Source organism: Mobula hypostoma, chromosome 1, assembly GCF_963921235.1.
Source record: "Mobula hypostoma chromosome 1, sMobHyp1.1, whole genome shotgun sequence".
Classification (NCBI taxonomy): domain Eukaryota; kingdom Metazoa; phylum Chordata; class Chondrichthyes; order Myliobatiformes; family Myliobatidae; genus Mobula; species Mobula hypostoma.
This window is the reverse complement of record NC_086097.1, coordinates 214,627,301-214,649,547: the sequence shown is the minus strand read 5'-3', so window position 1 is coordinate 214,649,547 and position 22,247 is coordinate 214,627,301. Positions and strand designations below refer to the sequence as shown.

The 22,247-nt window shown below is 41.1% G+C and overlaps 1 protein-coding gene across 2 annotated transcripts in view; it reads right to left on the bottom strand.

The window, feature by feature from the left end:
• LOC134343099 (sodium/potassium-transporting ATPase subunit beta-1-interacting protein 3) overlaps positions 1-22,247 on the bottom strand; it is a 523,347-nt gene that overhangs the window by 238,572 nt on the left and 262,528 nt on the right. For both annotated transcript variants that reach the window (XM_063041993.1, XM_063041989.1), the window contains exons 2-3: positions 16,294-16,431; positions 4,254-4,334 (exon numbers count right to left, since the gene is read on the bottom strand). In XM_063041993.1, coding sequence (XP_062898063.1) covers positions 4,254-4,334; positions 16,294-16,431 — 219 coding nt within the window. The remainder of the gene's footprint in view (positions 1-4,253; positions 4,335-16,293; positions 16,432-22,247) is intronic.

Genomic DNA, 22,247 nt, shown 5'->3' with positions numbered 1-22,247 from the left:
TTGGAGTAATTGAAGGTGCTTCAGGGGAGAAGGCAGGAAAAAGGGATTGATAATGGGCTAATAAATCAGCCATAATGGAATGGGGAACTGAAAATGGGCTGAATGGCCTAATTCTCCTCCTATGCCTTATGGTCTCTTACAGAAAAAAGGTCCATTACCAGAGCTTTGTCTTTAAATCAATTTTGCATCTTGTTTTTTGTGTAAATAGACAGGACTATTTGTGTATGAATATTAAACACTGGATCGTTTTATTGCTCATTTCCTACAACAATCATTGAATCATAGTAGAGTGAGGAGAAGTCTCCACAACAAGGCTGTTCTTCTTTAACATGCAATTGTACAGTGTGTCCATCAAAGTGGTTTGGGCCCATTTGTAAGTGGGCATGATTATTCAAATTAACCATTCTCACCATGCTTGAAGCAGGACAGCAAACCAGTGTTCTGTTCTGCATCTCAGTACAAATTTACTTTTAACTGGAATCAGTGAAAAAGAGAATAAGTATCTATATAAGACAAGGGGCAAATTATTATTGTTGGTTTTATGACCAGAGAAAATGGAAATCAAAATTGGCCCTGCTAGGTCAAAAATGATCCCCATGAAAATGCTGCCCAAACTATATAAATGCCAAATATCCAGTTTGAACTTTGGATTAGGTCAGAAAGGGTACAGGATAGCAAAGTGAGAAATTGGGAAAAAATTGAATAAATGAAGGTCACCAGTGAAAAGGACCTTGGCAATCGTGAGGATGACTTAAAGCGAACTAAAACGCTCGAGTGTATAGATGTTAAGAAAGAGGATGTGCTGGAGATTTTAAAAGGTATTAAGTTTGTTAAGTCACCGGGACCAGATGAGATATACTCCAGGCTGCTGTGGGAAATGAGGAAGAAAATCACTGAGCCTCTTGCAATGATCTTTGCATCATCAACAGGGACAGGAGAAGTACCAGAGGATTGGAAGGCTGCAAACGCTGTTCCCTTGTTCAAGGAAGGGAGTAGATAAACCAGGAAATTATAGACCAGTGAGTCTTACTTCAGTGGTGGGCAAGTTGTGGGAGAAGATCCTGAGAGGCAGAATTTAATGAGCATTTGGTGAAACATAATCTGTTTAGGGATAGTCATCATGGCTTTATCAAGGGCAGGTGATGCCTTATGAACCTGATTGAATTCTTTAAGGATTTAACAACACATTGATGAAGGTAGAGCAGTGGATATAGTGCATATGGATTTCATTCAGGCATTCGATAAGGTTCCCCATATGAGGCTCATTCAGAAAGTAAGGAGGCATGGGATTCAAGGAGACCTTGTCTTGTGGATCCAGAATTGGCTTGCCCACAGAAGGCAAAGGGTGGTTGTGGATGGTTCGTGTTCTGTATGGAGGACCGTGACCAGTGGTGTTCTGCAGGGATCAGTTCTGGGAACCCTCCTCTTTGTAATTATTATAAATGACCTGGATGAGGAAGTAGAAGGGTGGGTTAGTAAGTTTGCTGATGATACAAAAGTTGCCGGTGTTGTGGATAGTCTGGAGGGTTGTCAGACATTACAGCGGGCCATTGATAGGATGCAGAACTGGGCTGAGAAGTCGCAGATGGAGCTCAAGCCAGATAAGTGTGAAGTGTTCACTTCAGAAGGTCAATTTTGAAGATGGAATATAATATTAATGGTAAAGCTCTTGGCCATGTGGAGGATCAGCGAGATCTTGAAGTCCGTGTCCATAGGACACTCAAAGCTGCTGCACAAGTTGACAGTGTTGTTCAGAAGACATATGGTGTGATGACCTTCATCCACTGTGGGATTGCCTGGATTGGCGAGCATGCCTTTTGAGAATAGGTTGAGTGAACCTGGCCTTTTCTCTTTGGAGTGATGGAGGCTGAGAGGTGACCTGATAGAAGTGTATAAGATGATAACAGACATTGATTGTGTGGATAGCCAGAGGCTTTTTCCCAGGATTGAAATGGCTAACATGAGGGGCATAGTTTTAAGGTGCTTAGAAATAAGTACAGGGGTGATGTCAGAGGAAACTTCTTCCACACAGAGAGTGGTGGGCATGTGAAATACACTGCCAGCGACAGTGGTGGAGGCAGATACAATAGGACTCTGAAATAGGTACATAGAGGGCAGTGTTGTCAGGAAATTCCAGGCAGTTTCTAGAGTAGGTTACACGGTCGGCACAACATTGTGGGTCGAAGGGCCTATATTGTGCTGTAGTTTTTCTATATTCTATGTTTTGAAAAGAGCTGGGAGTCCAGGTGCAGAGTTCCTAAAGGTTAACTTGCAGGTTGAGACAGTAAAGCTGACCGAAGGTGAAGTTGAAAGTTTCTTAACTATTAAGGATGTCAAAGCTTATGGGGTGAAGGCAAGAAAATGGTCAAGAGGGGGAAATTAAAATCAGCCATAACCAAATGGCAGAGCAGACAACGTGCCAAATGGACTAATTCTACTCCTAGGTCTCATCATCCGAAAGGGACTTTTGAAAGACAACATTTACTACATCCACTATCTCCACAGCTACATTTCTCAAACCTTGTGGAAAGTATCATCTTATGCTTGGGATTTATCTGTTTTCAGTACCATTAATTTCTCCAATACTATTTTTGCACTAATATTAATTTCTTTCACAGAAGAAATTAATTACACAGATTATTCTAATTATTTCCACGTGATCAAAATGGACTGGGCAGGTCCAAATATGAAAACTATGAATGACATTCAGTATCTAACTGCAATTTGCATACATAGCCACTGGAAGTAGGTCACTACTCATCTGATAACAATGTAGGAGTTTTTAAACATTGAGATCAGGGTCTAAACTGACACTGTTCACCAAATCATAGTTTGAAAAATGTAAGTGAGCTTAGAGGAAGAGCAATAGGTGACTTGATAAATGACATTCCCACTGTGTCATTAGTGGGAAGCTCAAGGAATGTGACGAATTATAATGTTCATTGAGGATGATCAGATTTCATAGGCCAACTTGACCCAACTACAGAGTGCTACTAGTCTCTTTCACTCAGTAATGTTAGCTATTCATGTGTGGTTTTTATTCATTTTCTTCCTGACTTAATTTGATGTCAGCTGAAACTGGAACATATCCACTGAAATAGTTTCAAATAAAATATAATTTATTTTGAATCATACCTGATAATAATTGTCCTTATTCTCTACAGGCAAAAGCAGACAAGATATGCAAGTATTCTGATCAGATTTGTCATAGTTGCATACAAAGGCACTTAGTTTGATGTCCAAAAAATAATAAGATTAATTATCTCTAAAAATATTTCACCTTGAACTATTGAGTACAAGATGCTTCATACAGTCAAAAGAGAAATTGCAGCAATTAATAAAAGATGGTTAATTATCCTACAAACAATTTGCCCAAAGGATGTACTTTACCTAACTTCAAGGATTCGGAGGCATATTTTATTCCACTGTTTTTTGTTCAGATAAATAAAACCCAGAATATAGAGACACTTTTTATTGTAAAGACTCAAATTGACTAACAACATAAAAACTAGCATGAGAATAAAGGTATTGGAAGAAAAAGATTTGCTACAGCAGACTTTTGTTAGTTAAACTGGGCACCCATTGAAAGGATGGAAGGTAAGGAGAAAGCAAATGACATGCTTGTTGAACTAAAGGGAGAACTTCCTGTAGCAAGACATAAACATATTGTAGCATTCATTCCAAGACCATTACAAGCCAAGAACTCCAGTTACTTTGGATATGACGCAAACACGAGGAAATCTGCAGATGCTGGAATTTCAAGTAACACACATAAAAATTGCTGGTGAACGCAGCAGGCGAGGCAGCATCTCTAGGAAGAGGTACAGTCGACGTTTCAGGCCGAGAGCCTTCGTCAGGACTAACTGCAGGAAGAGTGAGTAAGAGATTTGAAAATGGGAGGGGGAGGGGAAGATCCAAAATGATAGGAGAAGACAGGAGGGGGAGGGATGGAGCCAAGAGCTGGACAGGTGATTGGCAAAAGGAATATGAAAGGATGATGGGACAGGAGGCCCAGGGAGAAAGAAAAGGTGGAGAGGGGAAGCCCAGAGGATGGGCTATCATTTCGGATCTCCCCCTCCCACTTTCAAATCTCTTACTAGCTCTTCTTTCAGTTAGTCCTGACGAAGGGTCTCCGCCCAAAACATCAACTGTACCTCTTCCTAGAGATGCTGCCTGGCCTGCTGCGTTCACCAGCAACTTTTATGTGTGTTGCTAGTTTGGATATAATGCTGGTTGTCAAAGATGATCCTTACCTTTGAGAGTCCTCCAACCTCCAAATAGAAGCAGAAGATGAATACGTTCCAGGCAACCCACAAGGCTGTCCAAATAGTGTACTAGTCACAAAAAGAGAAAGAAAAATAGTTAAATCATTAATAAATAAAGTACCCAAGTGAATGCACGTAGAATTTTGTTTCTCTTGCCCCTCTCCCATCAACTGTCCAACAAACCTTAAGGAATTAAAGCCAGTAATACGAAGATACTAAAAATAAACCTTAAATAGAAATGCATGCTTTGTCAAAAATATGCTTAAAGCAGTTCCATTTTTTGAGATGCTGGCAAAACATTATTGCCATTGCTCATAGGCAGAGAGTGGAGAGAAAAGCATGCTTGAAAGCAGAAATTTTAGATTGTCTCTTTTTATAGCTGTTGCACAGCAGATCCTCAGCAATTACTAGTAAAGCAGATTTTGGAGTGTTCAACATGATCTGATTAAATATTCTCTCCTTGAGATTTAACCTTCTTCAGCTCTTAAGTACTTAGGAAAGCAATATCGTACTGAGTGATAAACCCTTGAAATTCCATAAATTCCTCATATCTCCAGTTAACTTGTCCATGTCAACATTCAACATGTATGAAGCTGGACAATCTATTTAAATTTGGGAGTGTTCGCAACTGTGCATTTTTGAGATGGTACACATTGCAACTGCAATGTGCCAATGAACAAGGAAATGATCACTGTGCCATTAAGAACAAAGTACAGGAGCCTCAGAAGCCAAACCACCAGGTTCAGGAACAGTTATTACTCCTCAAACATCAGGCTCTTGAACCAGAGGGGGATAACTTCACTCACCCCATTACTGAGCCAATCCCACCATCTATGGACTCACTTTTAAGGACTCTTCACCTTTTGTATTTGCACAATTTATTGTATTTTACACTATGGTGTTTGTCTGTCTTGCTGGATGCAGTCTTTAGCCCATAAGAGACAGGTGCAGAATTAGGCCATTTGGCCCATCGAGTCTGCTCCGCATTTCATCATGGCTGATCCATTTTCTCTCTTAGACCCAATCTCCTGCCTTTTCTCCATATCCTTTCATGCCCTGATTAATCACTGATTCTATTATATTTCTTCGCTTTTACTGTGAATGCACACAAGAAAATGAATCTCAGGCTTGTATATGGTGACATATATGTATTTTGATGATAAATTTACCTTGAACTTTGAATATTATCCTTAATAGCAAATATACTCACTTCTGCCCCTGCACAATCTCATATTTCTGATACAGGTTTCTGTTGCCCCTGCTGTCTGCTTTTGGATTCACCTTCCTCGAGAGATAATACTTAGTTCACATCTAGGTGCACAGGATTTATCAAGTGCAGCTAGGGAAGTTGAGGATTCCCCTTTCAATATCGCCAAAGAATGTCTCATTGGTACAAGATATAGGTATTGTGTACTGTGGCCATAATAGAAAATCCAAGTGCATTTCACCAGAAGAAGGGGGTGATATTATCTTATTTGTAGCCTTGACAGCCTCATCAATAGACACATTTACATATTGTGCAAAGAACAACTGCTAACTTTAAAATCAGTCAGTGTGCATTATACCAGTTATCTTTGAATTACTATAAACTAATCCCCTTTCACAGTATTAGTCAGTGATTTGAAAAAGCATTAACCAGATTTATGGAAGTGATCTTTGTTGGAAAAGCTAGAAGGATCAATCTTGTACCTTAGTTGAATTTTTGGTGAGTATGACTTTCTTCTACTTCACTTAATTGTTCACTTTGAGAAACTTCTTGAGAAAATTTCCTTCTGGCACCCCGGTGTCACCTGCTGCTTGCTGGGAGGATTGGCCATAACAGCTGAAAGTGTTTGTTCCATGGCACAGTTGTATTGGTACGTTAGTATTCACCAAAAAATAAACAGGAGGGGATGAAGAGAGTTGACGTGGAAGTGGGTGCTGAATGACCCACTGAACAAGCTACCCAAAGCAGATTGACTGCCAGGGAGCAGAGAGACAGGACATAATGATGGTGCTCATGATCACAAGGGAGGCTGCTAACTCTCCTTACCATCTGGTCCACAAACCTCCAGTGACAGACAACCAAATGTTGTGTACTGCTCGAGGCAGTTAAGGTCACAGCTGCTCTCAACTCTTCAACCAGTAAACCTGATAAGGGCACCCATAGGGATAACTCAGGAGTCAGTTGTCCTGTTCATTGTATTATTAAGCAGTTCACTTGGCTCTCATTGCACTGAATACTCACTTGGCATCGTGAATGTAGTCTGAGAAAAACCTCAAGCAAGTAAACCATGTTTGTTAAAGCTCTTTGTGTTTTCCATCATTAACCACACATTGGAACACCTCTGCACTCAAAACTGGGAACCCAGAGTTGTATACATACAGGGGACATTGGGAAATTGAATTGGTAATTTGGTTTATTATTATTACTACATGTAGTGAGGCACAGTGAAAAACTTGAGATCATAAGACACTCAATGGCCACTTTTATTAGGTCCCTCCTGTTCCTAATATATTGGTCACTGAGTGCATGTTCATGGCCTTCTGTTGCTGTAGCCCATCCACTTCAAGGTTCTGCATCTCGTGCATTCAGTAATGCTCCTTTGCACACCACTTTCAAAATGCCTGGTTTCTTGCGTTACCGTTGCCTTCCTGTCAGCTTGAATCAGACTGGCCATTCTCCTCTGATCTCTCTCATCAACAAGGTGCTTTCACCAACAGAACTGCTGCTCACTGAATGATTTTTGTTTATCACACCATTCTCTGTAAACTCTAGAGACTGCTGTACATGAAAATCCCAGTTTCTGAGATACTCAAACCACCCCATCTGGCACCAACAATCATTCCACAGTCAGTCACATAAATCACATTTTCTCTCCATGCTGATGTTTGGTCTGAACAACAACTGAATCTTTTGACAATGTCTACATGCTTCTATGCATTAAGTTGCTGCCACGTGATTAGCAGATTAGATATTTGAAATAATGAGCAGATATGCAAGAGTGCCGAATAAAGTGGCCACTGTATGGCCAACATATTGATGCAATCCTGAAGAGGGGGTGCCAGTGATTATACTTCACTAGGAGTTTGAGATTTGGTTTGTCACCAAAGACTAACAAATCTCTGCAGATGTACGGCAGAGGGCATTCTAATTGGTCAAATCACCACCTGATACAGAGGCTCCAGTCAATAAAAGTCGCAGAGGGTTGAAGATTCAGTCAGCTCCATCATGGATACTAGCCTCCATATCATCAAGGACATCTTCAAAAGGTGACAGCTCAAGGCAGCAGCATTGAGTTAGATATGGCCCTTGTGGCTAAAGGGATCAGGGGGTATGGAGAGAAGGCAGGTACAGGGTTCTGAGTTGGATGATCAGCCATGATCATACTGAATGGTGGGGCAGGCTCGAAGGACTGAATGGCCTACTCCTGCACCTATTTTCTATGTTTCTATGTTTCATCCAATATTAAAGACACTCATCATCAAGGACATGCCCTCTTCTCGTTACTACCATCAGAGGTGGTGGTACAGGATCCTGAGGACACACACTCAGTATTTTAGGAACAGATTCTCCCCTCTATTAGATCCATGAAGCATAAACATTACCTCACACTTCTGCTCCCTTTTTGCACAATTTTCATATATATTTCTGATTGTAACTAATAGTTTTTTAACGTATTTCACTGTACTGCTGCACAACAATTTTCACAGCAATATGAATCTGATTCTGAGCCACATGAGCCAAAAGGCGACTTTTGATTCATTGTTGTATCAGCCACTGCTGTTAGTTGAGTGTTGTTTTCCTTCAATTATACTTTCTTCAGGTTCACAGGTTGCAGGTATCGCCAGCAACATTTTCCATTTTTATTTACCCTGAACAAAGGAGGCAGAGTCAATGACATTTGTGGATCTGGAGTCCCAGAGGTGTGACTAAGCAAAGACAGCAGATTTTCTTCCCTGACGGATTAGTGAAACACACACGTATGTTCAAAAATTGAACTTTTTACAATAGTTCAATTCTTTTATGCTTTTTTGTTTTTAATTCCAGATTTATTTAATTACTGAATTTAAACTCTGCATTACCACAGTGGGATTCAGCTTCATCAATCAAGATCAGTGGGTTCGAACTCTGGTGTTGGTCCTCGTGAATTTAAAGCCTGTCTCCACTCTCTTTTACTTGCTTTACTAACAAAACCAATTTACTGATGCTGCGATGGCACTGAATTTGGGAATATTGCTTCTCGGAAATGCAAGGCCTTTGTGTTCAGCGGAGATGAGAATGGGGGATTGAAAGCAGGAAATTAATCTTCAAATACCTGATTTCCACAGTGTGATTCTGGATGGTCTTGCAAAGAAAATCAGAAATGTGTATCTTAGGTCTTAATGAGACTTGGTTGCAGGAGGGGCAGGACTGGCAGCTCAGTAATAGAGTTCTGTTGTTTTAGATGTGACAGAGTGGGAACGATTAAATGAGGGGTGGCATTACTAGTCAGGGAAAACGTCACGGCAGTGCTTCATTAGGACAGACTGGAGAGCTCATCTAGCAAGGTGCTCTGAGTGGAACTGAAAAAGAAGAAACTTATGACCACATTAATGCAGCTATATCACATACCACCCAACAGACTGAGGAATTGAGAGGAACACACGTGTAGAGAGATTGCAGACTGTTGTAAGAAACATAAGGTTGCTATAGCAGGTGATTTTAAATTTCCACATATTGACTGGTACTCACATACTGTCAGAGGACTAGATGGGATAGAGTTCATCAAATGTGTTCAGGAAAGTTTCCTTAATTAGTACGTAGAAGTCCCTATGAGAAATGTACAATACTGGTATTAGGGAATGGGACAGGGCAGATGACAAATGTTTGTACAGGGGAACGCTTTCCATCTAGTGACCACAATGCCATTAGTTTTAAAGTAAATATGCAAAAAAAAAGGTCTGGCCCACGGGTTGAGATTCTAAATTGGAGAAAGGACAATTCTAATGGTATCAGAAATTATCTGGCAAGTGTGGGTTGAGACAGGCTGTTTTCTGGCAAAGGTGTACTTGTAAAATGGGAGGCCTTCAAAAGTGAAATTTTGAGAGTACAAAGCTTAAATGTGCCTGACAGAATAAAAGGAAAAGATAACAAGTGTAGGGAACCTTGGTTTTCAAGAGATATCGCGGCTGTGATTAACAGAAAAAAAAATCGAGGTGCATAGCAAGTGTAGGCAAGTAGGAATAAATGGGGTACTTGTGGAATATAAGATATGCAAGCAAACACACAGGAAAGAAATCAGGAGGGCTAAAAGGCGGCATGAACTTACTCAGGGTGAAGGAGAATCCTAAGGGATTCCACAAATATGTTAAGAGCAAAAGGATTGCAAGGGACAAAATTGGTCCCCTGAAGGATCAGCATGGTAATGAATGTGTGGAGCCAAAAGAGATCGGGGAGATGTTAAATGGATTTTTTGCATCTGTATTTATACAGGAGTTGGACACAGAGTCTATAGAAGTGAGGCAAATCAGCAGCAAAGTCATGAGCCCTGTATGGATTACAGAGAAGTTGTTTGTTATCCTGAGGCAAAATTAGGGTGGATAAATCCCCAGGGCCAGACATGGTGATGACTCGGATCCTATGGGAGGCAAGTGCAGAAACTGCAGGGGCCATAGCAGAGATATTTACAGTATATCATCCTCAGTGACCAGAGAGGAAACAGATGATTGGAAGATAGCCAGTGCTGTTCCACTGTTTAAGAATGGCTCTAAACAATAACTATGAAGTTATAGGCAGGCGAATCAGAGATCAGTTGTGGGAAAGTTATTGGAAGGTATTCGAAGGGTCTAGATATACAAGTATTTGGACACACATGGATTGATTAAGGATAGTCAGCCTGGCTTCATGCATGTTAGGTCATGTCTAACCAATCATAGTTTTTTGAGGAAGTTACTAGGAAAGTGGATGAAGGTGAGGTAGTGGATATTGTCTACACTGACTTTAGCAAGACATTTGACAAGGTCCCACATGGGAGGTTGGTCAAGAAGGTTCAGTTGCTTCGCATTCAAGATGAGATAATAAACTGGATTAAACACTGGCTTTATGGAGAAGCCACAGAGTGGCAGTAGATGCCCGCAACTACTGGTGTGCTGCAGGGATCAGTGCTGCGTCCATTGCTGTTTGTCATCAATATCAATGATCTAGATGATAATGTGGTTAACCGGATCAGCAAATTTTCGGATGACACCAAGCTTAGGGCTCAGGTGGACAGCAAGGAAGGCTATCATGGTTTTCAGCATCAGCTGGAAATATGGGCGGAAATATGAGCTGAAAAATGGCAAATGGAATTTAACACAGACATATGCACCCTCCCTCCCACTTTCAAATCTCTTACTAACTCTTCCTTCAGTTAGTCCTGACGAAGGCTCTCGGCCTGAAACGTCGACTGTACCTCTTCCTAGAGATGCTGCCTGGCCTGCTGTGTTCACCAGCAACTTTGATGTGTGTTGCTTGAATTTCCAGCATCTGCAGAGTTCCTGTTGTTTGCATTTTCAAATGCATATCAATGTGTTGCACTTCAGTAGGACCAACCAGGGTAGCTCTTACACAGTGAAGGGTAGGGCACTGAGGGATGTGGTAGAACAATGGTATCTGGGAACACAGGTCCATAATTCACTTAAAGTGGCATCACAGGTAGATAGGATTGGAAAGAAAGCTTTTTGGAACATTGGCATTCATAAATCAATGTACTGAGTACAGGAGATGGGATGATATGTTGAAGTTGTATAGGACATTGGTGAAGCCTAGTTTGGAGTTTTCCGTGCAGTATTGCTCACCTACCTACAGGAAAGATGTAAGCAAGATTGAAAGAGTACAGAGATAATTAACAAGGATGTTGTAACAAAGGAATGATTGAATAGGTTAAGACTTTATTCCTTTGGATGTAGAAGATTGCGAAGAGATTTGATAGAGGTATACAAAATAATGAAGAGTATAGATAAGACAAATGCAAGCAGGCTTTTCCACTGAGATTGGCTGGGACTACAACCAGAGGACTTGGGTTAAGGGTGAAAGGAGAAAAATTTAAAGAGAACACGAGGGGAAACTTTTTCACTCAGAGGGTCGTGAGAGTGTGGAATGAGCTTCCAGCACAAGTGGTGCTTGCGAGCTCGATTTCAACATTTAAATGGTTTGGATAGGTACATAGATGGTAGGGGTATGTATCAGAAATTTAATAGTGGAAGGGAAGAAGCTGTTCCTAAATGTTGAGTATGTATCCTCATGCTCCTGTACCTCCTCCTTGATAGTAGCAATGAGAAGACAGCATGTCCTGGGTGATGGAGGTCCTTAAAGATGGATGTCCCTTTTTGAGGAATCACTTTTTGAAGGTCTGCTTCTTCAAATGACGCTGGAGAGACTAGTGCCCACGATAGAGCTGGCTGAATTTACAACCTTCTGCAGCTTTTTCTAATACAGTACTGTGCAGTGACCCCTCCATACCAGATGGTGATACAACCAGTTAGAATGCTCTCCACGGTACATCTGTAGAAATTTGAGAGCGTCTTTGGTGACATACTAATTCTCTTCAAATTCCCAATTAAATATAATCACTATTGAGCCTTCTTTGTAATTGCACCAACATACTGGGCCCAGGATAGATCTTCACACTTTCCACTGCTGATCCCTCGATAAAGACGTGTATGGAGCTTTCCTCTTCAAGTCATCAATCAATTCCTCGGTCCTAATGATGTTGAATACAAGGTTGCTGTTGCAACACAATTCAACCAGATGATCTATCTCACTCCTGTACACCTCCTCATCACCATCTGAAATTCTGCCAAAGATAGTTGTGTCATCTACAAATTTACAGAAAATGTTTGAGATGTTCCTAGCCACACAGTTGTGGGTATAAAGAGAGTACAGCAGTGGGCTAAGTATGCATCCTTGATGTGTCAGTGTTGATTGAAAGCGAGGGGGTGATACTATTTTCAATCTGTATAAATGGCTGCAGAGGAAAACGCAAAGGCCCAGGTTTCAGAGCTTGTTGATTAGAATAGAGGGTATAACTGTGTTGAACATTGAGCTGTAATCAATGAACAGCAGACTGATGTCAGTATTGATATCGTATATGTGATCAGAGGCCGACTGGAGAGCCAGTGAGATTGCATTCACTGTAGAACTACTGCTAGCAAAAGACAAATTGCAGGGGTTCCAGTTCCTTGCTTAGGCTGGAGTCGATTCTGGCCATGACAAACCTTTTAAAGCAGTTCATCACAGTAGATGTGAGTGCAACTGGATGATAATTGTTGAGGCAGTTCACCCTGCTCTTCTTGGGTACTGGTATGATGCGTCACCCTTTTGAAATAGGTGGGAACCTCTGACTGCAACAATAGGAGATTGAAGATGTCCTTAAGCACTCCCACCAGTTGGTTGGCACAGCTTTCCAGTGCCCCACCAGGTACATCATCAGGGCCTAATGCCATGTGAGGGTTCACCATCTTGAAAAATGTTCTGAAGTTGTCCTCTGAGACAAAGATCACAGGGTCACCAGATGCTGATTGGATTTACACAGGTGTAATTTTATTTTCTCTTTCAAAACACATATAAAAGGTGTTGAGCTCAGATGAGAGTGAAGATCATGGCCATTCATGATGTTAAATTTTGTTTTGTAGAAAGTAATAGCCTACAAACCTTGCCACAGCTGACGTGCATCCAATTCTGTCTCTAACTTGAATCAAAGCATTTCCTTCACTCTTAAAATAGCCTTCATAAGGTCATACCTGGACTTCTTGCATAGTTCTGGATCACTGGTCTTAAGTTCCATAGATCTAGCACTCAGGAGCTACAAAGCACCTGGTTCTTCAATAGCTTTTGGTTTGGATATGTCTGGCATGGTCTTGAAGGGACACACTCATCCACACAGGTCTTGATGTAGATGGTGACAACTGTGGAGTATTCATTCAGATTCAAAGATGGATCCTGAATATTATTCAGTCCACTGACTCAGAGTAGTTCTGTAAGTCCACCTTACCTTGACCATACCCTCTTGGTCCACACTGCTGGTGCTGCGGTCTTTAGTCTGTCTGTATGCCAGGAGTAGAATTATAGCCAGTTAATCAGACTTTCCAAAGTGTGGACGTGATATGGCATGATTATCATTCTTCTTGGTGGTATAACAGTGGTCAAGTGTGTTGGCTCCTCTGGTTCCAGAGGTGATACGTCAGTGGTAAGTGGTCAGAGACTTCTTCAAGCTGGTCTGGTTGAAATCCCCAGCAAGGATGTGGTGTTTCGTGACGGCTGATCACGGTGCTCAGCTCCTCCAGTACACGGCAACCAGGATAATGGCAGAAAACTCCCTCGGCAGATAAAATGGATGACTACTAGATGTTTGAGGTCAAGTGAGCAGCACTGAAACAGAACCGCCATGTCTGTGCACACAATGAATTCATCATAAAGCATACTCTACTTTCTCTACCTTTAAAAGACTTAGGTGTCCTGCCTTTCTGGTGGATGGTGATGCCATTGTAGTGCAGCGCTGCATCCAAAATGGGAGGTGAGCCATATTTCTGTGAAGCAAAATACACAGCAGACCCTGATGTCTCTCTGGTATTGCAATCTTGCTCTGAGGTCTTCAATTTTATTTTCCAGAGATTGTATATTTGCCAGCTGGATAGTCAGGAGTGGGAGTCTAAGGCCTCTGTGTTTCCATTGTACCTGGAAACAAGCTTCTATTTTCTTAAAGGGGAACCATACTAATGTAACACACAAAATGCTGGAGGAACTCAGCAGGTCAGGCAGCATCTATGGAAAAGAGTAAACAGTCAACATTTTGAGCCAAGACCCTTCTTCAGGACTCCAGTCCTAAATCTGCTGTCCAGGGCCCGCCGATTTTGAGGGACAGTAGATTTTTTAATAGTATTAAAACAATGTTGCTTACCGAAGTACCCATGGTTGTGACTGTGGATTTCAGCTGTAATAGTCTCAAACAGGAATATTTGTTGACTCCCATTGGAGCTGCACACCAAGCCACCACCTATCACTCCATCTTCCTTTGTCATTATTAATTTTTGATGATTAGAGCACCTAGCAGTCAAGTTTCTACACTTCTTGAATTATTTTTTTTTGCAGGGGCATGAGAAGATTAATTTGCATAATAGAGGCTATTTGACACAATTTCTGAGCCATAGATTTTAATCTTTAAAACACAAAACATCAATCTTTCAAAGAGAAGGAAATGTGGGGCTTATGACACTTCCCATTCCCCTTCTTTCTAGTTTCCTAGTTCTAACTATTTCATTTTCATTAATTCACCTCCACTGGAACAGCATCTCCCTTGAATGGAGACCTCATCAGATCCAGAAAAAATCATTACCATTTGATCTAGAATTGCAGAAATCAGTTACATTCCATCTACACAATACACTGCAAAAAGACAAGTGTTTCTTTTATATAAAGCTTTTAATACAGTAAAACACCTCAGGACATCTCTTAGCAGTATTGTACAACTAAAAACGATAACAAGTCCAAAAAGATAAAAGTGAAGATGTTCACTTGTGATCAAAGAGATGAATTTCAAGGAGAGCTTTAATGGTAGGAATGTAGAGAGGTAGAGAGATTTACAGGGGGAATTTTAGTGCGTGGCAGTTGAACACATGGAATAAGTACCATTAGGGATGGCAAATTCACCCCAGAGGGAATACCCTATGAGGATAATTGAACTGGGAAATGTTCACAGGTTGGGATTGACAAAAGGGGTTTGAAAATATTGGCAATAATTTTAAATCAGTGCTTAAGAAGATGGCAGCATGCTGCGCATGCGCAGCTCTCCGGTGAAAAATGCTGTCGTATCTGTTAAATAGGGGCAGTGGACAATTCTGATTTGATGGAGAATGTACATGAAAGCACAGAGGAACATCTGGAGAAATTTCTGAAACGCCCATCCACTGCTGTCGTTACTGTGTGGTCGGGAATCTTTCGGAGGGTAGACCTCAAAATCCCCGGCCTTGCCTGCTTTTGGCGACGGAGAAGGAGGTCGAATCTTTCGGCAGAGATGCCGCTCAGTACTCGGTGTCGGAGAGCTGATCAGAGCTCGAAGTTTTCGGATGACTCAGAGTCGGATTGTGGTCGGCATGGCAGGGAGAGTTTTTCTTCCTTCTCCCGTCTGCGTGAGATGTGGGACATTTGAGAAACATTGAACTTTACTGTGCTCACGGACTTTCTTCATCAAGTTATGGTATTGTTACACTGTTTGTAACTATGTGTATAATTGTGGTTTTGTCAGTTTTTTCAGTCTTGGTTTGTCCTGTGTTTTGTGATACAGGAGGAAATAATGTATAATTTTTAATGCATGCCTAAATGACAATAAAAGGGGACAACGTGTCTTCATAATCTAATTTGGAGCTTAATCCAGATCAGAGGTGATGGATTAACAGGTCTTGTAACCAACTGAAACATTGGTAACAGAACATCAGATGACCTCAGCTATACAGAAGGTGGAGCGAGGAAGTTGTTGGAACTGTGATGCCTAGAGATAGAACAGACATAGGTGATAATTTCAGGGATATATAAACTGAGGTTATCTGCTGAGGTAAAGTTATGCAATATTACATGGGTGATATCATAATGATAGCATGAATTTATCGTTCAAAACTCATTTTGGTTATTGAGACTGAGCAACACAGATTGTGATCCAAACTGAGGGCTGTGGATTCAGTTTTCAACAAGTAGTTTTACTAATGAAGTACAAAATATAATATAAATTATTCCTGAAATTATTGTCAGCATCTTGTATTTCCTTTTTAATGCAGACGTGAAGTAGGATTTCTTTCTATGTAATCATTAAAAGGAACAAAAGGACACACATTCACAGTGTGATGGTACTAGTCCCAACCTAGCTGTGTTTACAATAATGAATTCTTAATGTCTTTCTTTTTTTTTGAGATTGAATGCAAGGTAGTTTTTGCATCACTAACTGCCCTCCAAGATATGACCCTATTCATGGTAATATTATTTGTCACAGGATGAATTTTTTTTATTTTAATGCAAATATCTAATTTCACAACTTACCACCACAATGTAGCGAGGCCTGTATTGAATTGTCCCAAACAATCCCAGAATGACAACAATTATATGAAGGAAGTTGGCCAGTATAGGAGCCCACTGGTAACCCAGAAAATCAAAGATCTGTCTCTCCAATGCTGCCAACTAAGAGAGAAGACAAGAAAATGCTTTTTAGAAGTTGTGTAATACACATTCACCTCATAGACTTATGATACAATACATATTATGATTGACATCTATAAATGCAGTTCACCAAGCTTAAAATACCAGAGACGTTTTAAGTTAAAAGCTCACAAGGTATAAAATATAAATAGCTATGAATATCCCCTTTAGAATCTCATAAATTAATTAGAAACACTTATCACATCAACGTTTCAGAATAAACTGAGTTTCCATAAACTTTCACAATCATCTACGCCAGTTTTCTGAACCTTGACAAATGTCCATTATTAAGAGTCACCACTAATTACACACTTCAGGTAAGCTTTAACATTTCAGCTAGAACTTTCAGTCACAAAGCTAGCATTAGGTATTATCTTTAGTTATTTCTGAAAATACTTTTTGCTTTGTTTACTCAGAGATTAAGCCACTGTACTCTAAAAAGTGAGTAATAGCTCTACGTATGCTTCAAGGTCAAATCTCAAAATCTAAAGACTAAAATGCCAGCTTACTTTAATGGAAGCTCTTTTTGACACTGTTGCCAAATTAACAATCTTAAGCATATGAGGAATTTTCCAGCTTGTACGTTGGGCATACGCAAAGGAATGAGAGTGGAAACTCAGTGGGGGTAGGAAAAAGACTATTCAAAACTGAGAAACAACAGGAATTCTGCAGATGCTGGAAATTCAAGCAACACACATAAAAGTTGCTGGTGAACGCAGCAGGCCAGGCAGCATCTCTAGGAAGAGGTGCAGTCAGGACGAAGGGTCTCGGCCTGAAACGTCGACTGCACCTCTTCCTAGAGATGCTGCCTGGCCTGCTGTGTTCACCAGCAACTTTTATGTGTGTTGCTTTTATTCAAAACTGGATTAATTTGGACTAAACTTTGAGTGATTGCACCCAAAGCAGAAACTCAGTTAAATTTACAATGACCACCGTTTAAAATAGCATCACACAAAAAATGTCCACAATGGAAATAGTAGATTGAAGAATAGGGTTACTCCGCTCAGTCACACATACCCAGTGATCTCTCAAGCTTTTCGTTGTTCCATGCCTTGCTATACTGATGTCATTAAACATCAAATCAATATAAAATATTCAGTGTTAATCCAGAGAAGAATGAAATAAACTATCTGCTTTGACAGTTACAGGAACCTTAATTTATCTATTAATATATGCAACCATAATAAGAAAATTCTAACATTTAATTGCATTTTTCCTAATGCAAATTCATAAAAATCCATTATTGATTAAAAACTGTCAGTAGAACACATGTGACAGTTTCATTAAATATTTACTTGTTATACTGTGTGGATAAAAATTGACCACAATTTCTCTAGGGAGAATATGAAGTACAATGAAAGTAGCCAGAACCCTTAATACTGATCATTATCAAACAGTAGCAGATGGCACAGTACTAGAGCTGGTGTCTCATAACTCCAGCAACCCAGGTTCAATCCTGACTTTGGGTGCTGCCTGCTTCCTCTCTCATCCCAAAATGGATAGGTGGTTAGAAAGTTTAATCAGCCACAGTAAACTGCTCTGGTAGTGTCATGAATGAGAGAGTCTGGAGAAAGCACATGGGAATATGGAAAGAATAAAATGGTTAGGGTAGGATTAGCATGAAAATGGGTGCTTGATGGCTGGGGAGCTACAAGGCCTGTTTCCATGCTGTCTCTCTCTATGACTTCTGCTGTAGAGTGAACATTTATGGACATTGTCGGGAACCTGATGATAACATGTTCTAATAATTCTCTTAGCCAGAGTTTATCTATAGATACATGCTTTCTGGAGTGAGCTACTCAGTGTAATAGAACTATTCATCCCTGTCCTACATAGGGTTTGGTCACGTGAATAGAAAAGGCAATAGGAGAACAGATAATGATCTGCTTCTGATTATATCTAGCAATCAATATTTTTAATATTGATTCACAGGATATTTGCTGCCCATTTTGAACTGAACTCCGGCATTTAGTCTTGAGCTATTAGCTGAAGAAACTGAATGACTTGCCAGGACATTTCAAAGGCTTGGTTCGGAGTAAACTACATTGTTGCAGGTTAAGAGCAGCATGTGGGCTGGACCAGCTGACTTCCCTCTCCTGGTAAGTGTAGGTGACTTTCTTCCCCAGTGAGTGCAGGTGATTTCCCCCCCCCCCCCAAAACCTGGTAATAAATAAGGTCAGTTTTACAATAAACATAGAAAAAAAAGAGCATTATAGCACGGTAAGGTCCTTCTACATATCTTTGAACCTACTCTAAAATCAATCTAACCTTTCCCTCCTACATAGCTCTCCATTTTTCTAACATCCATATGCCCATCTAAGAATGAAACTGATCAGGTTCATCGACCCCAAAATCCCTCTTCCCGCACAAAAAAAAAATCTGAACACAATATTCCAAGTGTGGTCTAACCAGGGTTCAACAGACCCATGATTGTGATATTTTCAAACAAGGGGAAGAATCCAAATGTAGTAATAACAGGGATTTACCCTTTGTCCAACATAGGGATGGTCATTATAGGAATCTTTCCAAAGCAGCTCACTCCATTGGCTGAAGAGTTCCTTCTAGAAATGCACACATGCCATCAATTGGTAAAATGGACTTACACTTCATGTGCAGCAAAAGCATGAGCTTCTTCAACCTGAAACTAAATCCCTGACTCCTTTATCTGACATTGAATATGAAAAGTCTTTTTTTCAAATTTAGCAGTCTTTTGAAATTATTTTTACTGTTCTACGCTTGCTACATGATGCCATGATCCTAGCCAACAGTCCCACAATTGACCTGGTGTATAAACAGGAATCAAGCAAGAATGTATCATCCTCAATCTTACTCAGCACAAAAACACACTCATGTCCAACAATATCCCAGCTGGAATGAAATGGATGAATAAGGAACCCTTCAACCTTCATAATCCACACTCCAGGACCATAAGTATCCCAGTCTCAGTCAGAACACACAGTGCATACACCTACACGTTTATAGGCATACACACTGTGCATAGAGCTTTATCTGGGCACAGTGGATGGTATCCTGACAGGTTGCCTCATGGCATGGTAAGGAAACACCAATCCCCAGGAATGAAAAAGCCTACAAAAATTGGTGGACACAGCCCAGATCACCACAGACAAAGCCCTCCGCACACTTGAATACCTCTACAAGGAGCATTGCCAGAAGAGTATCCATCATCAAGAAGCCCCCCGCACCCACCCCCCCCCCCCATCATCTAGGACATACTCTCTTCTCACTGCCACTGGGAAGGAGGTACAGTACTCTTAGGTCCTACACCAACTGGTTCAGGAACAGTTATTACCCTTCAACCATCAGGCTCCTGAACCAGAATGGATAGCTTCACTCACCTCAATTCTGAGTGAATCCCACAAGCTCTGGGGACACTTTCAAAGACCCCACAGCATATGTTCTCATTATTTTTTTATTTACATAGTTTGTCTTTTAGTTGTTTGGAAATCATTGCTTGTGTGCAATTTTTCATTGATTCTATTGTATTTCTCTGTTCTACTGTGAATGCCTGCAAGACAATGAATTTCAAGTTAGTATTTGGTGACGTATGTACTTTGAACTTTGATCTGTCATTGCCGATTCCTTCACTGAAATGTAGAAGAGGATAGGCTTTACACCAAACATCTAGAAGGCAGTGGAGATAGTTATCAGGATTTACAGAGGGATCGGGATCAGCTGGGCAAGTGGACTGAAGAATGGCAGATGAAGTTTAATTTGAACAAACGTGCCATATTGCATTTTGAGGAAGCAAATCAGGGTAGTAATTTCACAGTGGAAGGTGGGGCCCTGGAGAATGGTATAGAACAAAGGGACCTGAGAGTACAAGTACATAGTTCACTGAAAATGGTGCCCCTGATAGATAAGATGGTGAAAAAGGCTGTTGACACATTGGTCAGTGCATTGAGTACAGAAGTTGGGATTTTCTATTGCAGTTATACAAGATTTGGCGAGGCAGCATTTGCAATATTGAGGTCAAATTTTGCCAGACTGCTAGAGGAGGGATGCAATAAGCTCAGAAGTGTGCAGGAACACAAGGATGTTTCCAGAACCCAAGGAACTGAGATATGGAGAGACTTTAAGCTAGCTGGCACTTAATTCATTGGAGCATAGGAGATGATTAAGGTAGTGGGCAGTGGCTCCATATGTCACTACTACAGGGCGTGACGACCCTGCCTTACACGAGTCCCGGGCTCAGCTGCCTCCAGCTGACAGCATCCGGTATGGGCCCCTATCCAGGGTTACGGATCCCACTGCTTTGTGGGTATCCTTGGGAGAAGAGAAGGCCAAGGAGTAAACCCTACACAAATCCGGAGTGGAGCCCCTAAGGCAGTTGGATGATGTATCACGTCACCTCCCGGCAGCTCCTGCAGCCAAGCTGATGCCAAATATACTGCTTTGCATTGCTTTGGACCACATTCGCGAGGCTGAGAGGGGGATCTTGATGTCTGGGCAGCCCAGGATCTCCATATTCATTGCTCAGGTCTGCGCCCTGGACGGGTGCATCCATTGTCTTACAGATGGAGCCATGAGCTCTGATAGGAGATGATGGGTGATCTTATAGAGGTGTCTGAAACCTCGAGGGTACAGATAAGTTGAATGCAGTCTCTTTTCCAGGGATGGAGAATCAAAAACGAGGACACCAACACTCAATGGTCACTGTATTAGGTACACCTGTTCACCTGCTCATTGATGCCAGTATCTAATCAGCCACGTGGCACCAACTCAATGCATAAAATCATCGTCCAGACATAGTCATTGCGGTGGCCCATTCAGTGATGGGAGCAGTGCACAGCAAAGATGTTATTCACAGGTCAACAGCGCTCATTTAAAAGAAGAGCTTCACGGGCGTTTGGTGTCATTCCGGTGGCCCAATTAGCGGTGTGAGCAGCGCAAAGGTGAGTAAATAGAAGTACAAAAGGAACAAGTGGAGCGGCGTTTGTTGGGAGTGGGCAAAGGGTGAGAGTGGGAGTATCAGGCTTTGGCTCGGAAGAGGTACGTATTAGTTCTGATAAAGTTGATCGGGTAAGTTTCTGCACCCTAGGTTTCTGAAGGAGGTAGAGATACAGAAGGCAGCATGGTTTCCTTAAGGGAAAATCTTGCCTGAGAAACATGTTGGAGTTCTTTAAGGGGATTACAAGTAGGATAGATAAAGGGGATGCAGTGGATGTTGTATATTTGGACTTTCAGAAGGCCTTTGACAAGGTGCACATGATGCTGCTTACCAAGTTAAGAGCCCATGGTATTACAGGAAAATTACCAGCATGGCTGATTGGTAGGAGGCAGTGAGTGGGAATAAAAGAATCATTTTCTGGTTGGCTGCCAGTGACTACTGGCACTCCACAGAGACCGCTTCTTTTTTTGCTGTATATCAATGATTTAGATGAAGGAATAGATGGCTTTTTTGCAGTTTGCAGATGGTATGAAGATGGGTGGACAGGCAGGTAGTGCTGAGGAAACGAAGGCTGCAGAAGGATTTAGACAGATTAGGAGAATCATGATTATTATGATTATGAGGACACACAGCCCTCTTTTATTGTCATTTAGTAATGCATGCATTAAGAAATGATACAATGTTCTTCCAGTATGATATCACGGAAACACAGGACAAACCGACTTAAAAACTAACAAAAACCACATAATTATAACATAGTTACAACAGTGCAAAGCAATACCGTAATCTGATAAGAACAGACCATGGCACGGTAAAAGTCACAATCTCTCAGAAGTCCCATCATCTCACGCAGACTGTAAACCTCCAGCGCCGCCAACTTGCTGATGCA